The sequence below is a fragment of the Elephantulus edwardii genome, unplaced genomic scaffold (genome assembly GCF_000299155.1).
Source record: "Elephantulus edwardii isolate Elephantulus edwardi_28Jun2011 unplaced genomic scaffold, EleEdw1.0 scaffold00113, whole genome shotgun sequence".
NCBI classification, from domain to species: domain Eukaryota; kingdom Metazoa; phylum Chordata; class Mammalia; order Macroscelidea; family Macroscelididae; genus Elephantulus; species Elephantulus edwardii.
Window position 1 is genome coordinate 10,642,543 of NW_006399863.1, and position 5,963 is coordinate 10,648,505.

The 5,963-nt window shown below is 55.3% G+C and overlaps 2 protein-coding genes across 2 annotated transcripts in view; one reads left to right on the plus strand and one right to left on the minus strand.

The window, feature by feature from the left end:
- The window catches only part of VPRBP (Vpr (HIV-1) binding protein), a 65,876-nt gene extending 63,466 nt beyond the window's left edge, over positions 1-2,410 (plus strand). Inside the window, exon 23 of the mRNA XM_006892311.1 lies at positions 2,321-2,410. Within this exon, the coding sequence (XP_006892373.1) occupies positions 2,321-2,410 (90 nt within the window). The remainder of the gene's footprint in view (positions 1-2,320) is intronic.
- Positions 2,411-4,185: 1,775 nt separating this feature from the next.
- The window catches only part of RBM15B (RNA binding motif protein 15B), a 2,793-nt gene continuing 1,015 nt past the window's right edge, over positions 4,186-5,963 (minus strand). The window contains exon 2 of the mRNA XM_006892270.1: positions 4,186-5,963. Within this exon, the coding sequence (XP_006892332.1) occupies positions 4,186-5,874 (1,689 nt within the window). The 5' untranslated portion in view covers positions 5,875-5,963.

A 5,963-nucleotide genomic window follows, 5' to 3' on the forward strand; every position in this document is an offset into this window, starting at 1 on the left:
CTGACAGCTCTGACAACTCTGATCTGGAAGATGACATCATCTTATCTCTAAACGAGTGAGAGGCCCTCAACCACCAGCGCGTGCAAGAGTCTTCATAAGTGGAACTGAGACAAGTGAATGCTGAACACCTCCTTTCTCTCCCCCAGGGCAGGCTATCTTTTAAGGAACTGCATGCCCTGAATCCAGAGGATTATGGCTTAAGAGTCTCGTTTGAATCAGAAGAGTCCTTCCAAAAACAGTACCACCACAGAAGATGGCAGGGTTAGGCCCTATTTTGCTTCACCCCTTTCTCCCCATTACCCCAGGAAGAACAGATAATTCCTCAAGGGAACAAAAAAAACAAAACATGTCTCTGGGGCTATTTCACAATATATTTTCTTTGTATAATGTTCTTTACTTAAAGAACAAGAAATAGTTTTTTATAAAACAAAAAAAAAAACACAAAAAAAAACCCCAACCCTACCACACCACCCCTCCCCCTCCCCACTATAAACCACAACAAGAAAAATAAAAAATAGGCATTTCTGAGGGTGTGAACTTATATCCACCAGGTCTCGTGTCCCTGCACTTCATTTTCTATGGAAAGAAAATGTCTAAGAGAACAGAAGAGGCATTTTTACACACATATTTAAATCAAAAAGGAAAATCATGGTTTCTTAAATTGATAAGGATTAAGACTATTTTATTATAAATATATGATTTTTAAAACTGTTTGGTTGCCTCGTGCTGTCAGGCTGATTGTTTTCCTTCACACTGAGGTGGGAACGCACTGCTATTGCTGTAAACACTGACCGCCCCCTGCCCGGCTGGGGAACAGCAAGGTCCCAGTGGATACTGGTTTTGTGGAGACGAGGAAATTTAGGAGATAAAAGTTCACTCCCTCTGCTTTGATTCAGTTTTTCCAAAATTGTTTTTTTCTTCCTTTTCTCTCCAATGTGGAAATTACAAATCAAAGGCCTTTTTCTTTAATGTAAAGTGTATTTATTTTAAAAAGAAATACAAAATAAACTACAAGTCTGTCTTTGTTTATGGACTTTCCCTGTTCTCTTTTTTACCAATGGGGTGTGGCATCCAGGCTTGCCAACAGGGCTGCCTGGCCAGCATGTCATGCCCAAATCAAGTTGGGAGGTGAGTAGTGGAGTCGGTTTGCAGCTCCCCCCGAGGGGGCTTTCCGCTTAACAGAGACTGTGAGAGACCAGGGTGGCTGAGGGAGCGGACCTTGTCCTCTAGCCCAGTGTTACGGGGAATCAGGGCAGCAGCTCCTGAGTGCAGAGCTGTAAAGGCCTGGTTCTGGGAAGCTCTGGAGGGAGAAGCCTGGGAAAGCACTAGGCTACCAGTCTGTTCGGGTGACTGCCATTACTGACAGACTTGGGAAGTATCTAGTCCCAGAAGTTTTGGGGCCAAATGGCAATCCACACCACCTAGAGGTGCCACGGCAGACAGACCAGCACTCTGCTCCTGAAAGTCTCCAACCCCGAACACCCTGTGGCCCAGTTCTACTCTGTACAAGTGGGGTCACCCTGAGTGGGAATCAACTTGCTGGTAACTAATAACAAAAGGGAGCTTTGGTGGCCTAGTGGGTAGGAAGCAGTGCTCTCAACCCAAAGGTGGAAATGGTTCAAATCTACTAGCAGCTCCTTGGGAGAGAGCTCGGCAGTCAGTCTCCTCCCGAGCAACTTCTGGCCTCTGAAAACCCACTGGAGGGTTAGAGAACCCAGGAACTGCTGCACCAGGGAAGCACCAGTGCTCCAACCTTACTGTTCCTTGCACCCCTGTCTTCCAAGTAAGAGCTGCTCAGCCTCTGTGCATAAAGCCTTCTCTCCCTTTTCTAAGAGAAAGGATAAAGAAATTGGGTTGTTGTGAAATAACAAGATGAGGCGGCTCAAACTCTCCAGTGGTAAAGGCCATGCTGGGCTCATGGGCGCCACAAGGCTTGTCATCGGTCCTGCACAGCCCGTACCACACATGCACCCCCTGGCCTTTGGGTGGCACAGGTCTTAGTTCTGACAAGTCCCTTAATGCGGGCTGTGCCTAACCAGAGGGATAGTCTGCTTTAGAAGAATCAGGTGAAAAATAAGAGTACTGCTGTCCTCAACTGTGAAACCTTGGGGCCCACAGGGCAGGCCTCCTTCTATTAGGGAAGCAGAATCCTGGTTGACTTGACAACATCTCCTGGGAAAGGGTCCTAAGAGGCAGGGACACACCCACCCCTATTGCTTATTTTTACTAAGGCTCAGAATTGGGATCATTTAGATACAGTATCGCAGCAAATTGTATCAGTGAGGAAAATTTCAATGTGAAGTGTTTCTTCCCCTTAAAGCATTCTCCATCAGGGTTGACCCAGTTAGCTAGCTTCCTCCTGGGGACAGTGCCAGCTTACCAGGCCCTGGCCCACCTTGTTTATGTGTAGCAAGACCATTCTGAGATCCACACAGGCCATGTGTTAGGAAGAAGTGATTGAGAAGACAAAAGGGGGGAAGTCACAGTGCTAGTGACATAACTCTGAGGCTAGAGGACTGTCCCTGACCAGCAAGGGCCAAGGCTCTGAGGTGCCTTCTCCAACTTGCAGCTCAGATGTATTCTGACCACTACTCTGCGGCAGGGACCCAGGTGAGGCACCTCCAGCACCAGACACCTCAGCTGAGTGAGGTGGGGCCTGGGGCCGAGGCGCCAGCAGCCTGGGGTGGGGGGAGGGGAGCGCAGGTGTGGCCACTAATCAGGCACAGCAACACATTTGATGGAACTTCTCCCCTGAGCACCTGCTGAAGCTCATGAGCAGCACTTCTCCCCCATCCTCTAATTCAGATGGGGTGCTACCCCTCTCCCTGCCAACAGCCTGCAGAGCCCCAGTCACATTGCTCCTCAAAACTCGCTAGCTGACTGCTCGCTGCCACAGAGGGGGCAGTGCTGAAGGCTGCACACAGTACTCGCTCACCTAGAGCTTCCGTCACCTGACCACGATCCCCTCCCGGAACGCTCAAGCTGCCACAGATAGATTCTGAGGGGCCACATTCCGGGGCCACAACTGCTGGCCATTCATGGCACCCAGAAACGCTGTGGGCAGAACGGACCCCTCCCCCTCACTGGCATGGCCAGCATAGCGGCCATGACCGTGAATCCAGGCGCGCAGAATCACCCGTCTCCCCGAGGCCCCACTGCTCACCTCAGGGCAAGAGGCCTTGGCACATACCCCCACTTCATACTGGGGACACTGCCAATTACCCAAACCACTTTCTTCTCCACAGGACAGCCCTGAAGCATCGCCACTTCAGGCCGGGGGGGGCTTGCTCTGTGTCCCTCACAAAGCTCTAGGTATGACCACGGGCCACAGGGCCACCTGACCCAAGAGCGTAAATTCATTAACACGGTGGAGTTCCAAATTAACAAAGTTAATTCCCAAGTTAATTGTCCAATCTCTGTACCCCCTCAGATTCCCCAATGCTGAACTCTCTCCAACACTGGCCATCTCCATCTGAAGGGTGTGAGCACGTACCTGGGCAGACCCAGGCAGCTCAGGCACAGAGGCCTCTTGGCCCTGACCCCACTCGGCCGCTTCCATCACTGCAGGACAAATTCCCAAGACCAGGCGTTCTGACAGCAGCAGCTCGAGCTGCCGGTCACACTCGTTCAGAGTAACAAGAACACACACCTACCGCTGGCTGCTGGTGTCAGGCCTTGGGCACCCTCTCCCTGCACTCTGTGGCCGGCCTCTGGCAGGTCCAGAACCTCAACAGAGCCCCACCTGCCTCTAGCCAAGATTAAATCAAGTGAACAAGCCGGGGAGGCAGGGCTTCCGGCCATGAGAGGATCAGATCATGAACACCTGTGTACACAGGAAGGACCCCCTCCTTGAGGAGAAACGACCAAATCAGGACTCTCGACAGGATTAAAAATCCATCCTCTGCCAAAGGCTTTACTGACAACTTTCCATACAGTTAGTCAAAGTATAAAAAAATACAGAACACAGCAGACAGAATCTCATACACTAGAAATCAACATGGCAGGAGTCCCTTCTCATGACTGTAAAAATAAAGCTGTTTTGGTGACGGGCTGGCCCTCATCACCAAACAAACCAAAGCAACCCAGCAAAGAATGGAACGAGGGTGCAGGGGAGGGACAGGGTCAGACTTTGAAATAACTGCTTTTGTGACACAAAGAAACACAGTCAGCAAAGACAGGTGTGGGCTACGCCGCATCCCTCACTATCACGATCACCATGTGCTCCTCCTCTAGCTTGCCCAATGTCCTCAGTGCCGACTGGAGGTACTGCTGGGAAAAGTCGCAGGGCGGGAAGGCATAGAGCATGCCCGTGCTGTCTCTGCCCTTGGACCCCCCCACCGGCAGGCTGATGACCCCCGCCGCCTGCTTCTGTTTCAAGTAGGAGACCAAGTTCCTGAGAAGCCGCCTCTGCAGGCCGGGCTCCACGGAGGGCGTCCCCTCGGTGCCAGGCCCGCCGGGGGTGGCCTGGGTGGCCAGGAGCACGGCGTAACCATTGGGGCTCCCCTGTTTGATGCGGCGCGTGACCTCGTCCAGCTTGGGTTGGTCCAGCCGAAGGCGCTGGGCGATCTTCAGCTGGGTTAGCTTACTCCCGGAGGCGTGGTCTTTGAGGAGACCGCTGATGACCCCCTGGTCCCCCTCTAGAATGTGCATAGATGTTGAGAAGCAGCTGTTTTTCAGCACAAGCAGCCCGTTCCAACCCAACTGGAGCGTCTGGGCATACTCGGAGAGAGTCTTGAGCTTTTTGGTCTCGTGTTTGGGCTCTTCGGGTGGCTTGGCCTCTGCCTCGGCGGTCCGATGATTGCGCTCGCTGTCTCTGCCCTTCTTCCCGTGGGAAGCCTCGGGGGCGTCGTGGTGGTGGTGGTGGGCGCGCTCCTCGGCCCCGTGCCTGCTGTTGCTCAAGGAGTTGCTGCCCGCTTCCTTGGTCCCTTCGCCCGCGTGGTTCTCCTTTCGGGGGCGCTCAGGGGTGCGGTCAGAGCCTCGCTCCAGCTGCTGCCCACCGCCCTTGGTCCTGCGCTGGTCCTCATAGGGGGAGTGGGAGGTGCGGCCGCGCTCGCTGGACAGGCTCCTGCGCTTCCGCCTCTCCTCCCAGGGCTTGGGGACCACGCGCTCCGCATCCGCCCAGCGCTCCCCGCTCCGGCTCCGCACCGAGCGGCTGTAGCCCTCCAGGCTGTTTCGGCGCTCCGAGCTCTTAGGGGGGCTGGTCCACTCGGCCTCCAAGAAGGTCCGCTCGCGGTCCGAGTACAGGAGGTGCGGGGGGGTCCTGTCCCGCACCCTCAGGTCGGGATCGAGGTTCCGATGCCGGGTGTACCCATCGGGGAGCAGCTCGTAGTGCACGGGGAGCGCCGAGGGCTGGTACTGCTGCGGGTAGCGGGTCTCCTCGGCTTTGGCAAAATCCACCCGGAGCCGGCGGTCTGGGCCGCCCAGGGGAAAGCCCCTCATTTTGGCACAGGCCGCCTGCGCCGCGTCTAGGCTCTCGTACTGGATGTAGGCAAAGCTGTCTCCCTTCACGTGATCGATGGTCCTGATGCTCCCGAAGCGGTCAAACTCCCGGGCCAGGGCCGCCAGCGACGTGTTGGGGCCCAAGCCCCCCACCCAGAGGCGAGTGGTGGGGTTGGCCTTTCCGTAGCCGATCTTGATGGGGTTGCGGCCAACCACGCGCCCGGACATGGCCACCTTGGCCCGGTGGGCCATGTCCAGGTTCTGGAACTTGAGGAAGGCGTAGGCGCCGCCCTGGCCGCGCGCGGGCCTCTTGATGACCACCTCCTCGATGATGCCGTACTTCTCGAAGGCGCGCCGCAGCTCCACCTCCGACACGCTGTGGTCCAGGTTCCCGATGAACAGGTTCCGCGTGGCGCGCTGGTCGTCCTCGGGCATCAGGTCCTCCTCGCACACCGCCGGGTAGCCGTAGGGCCGCCCGCGGTCGTCGTACAGGCCGTAGTAGTCCAGCGCCCGCTCCCGGGACA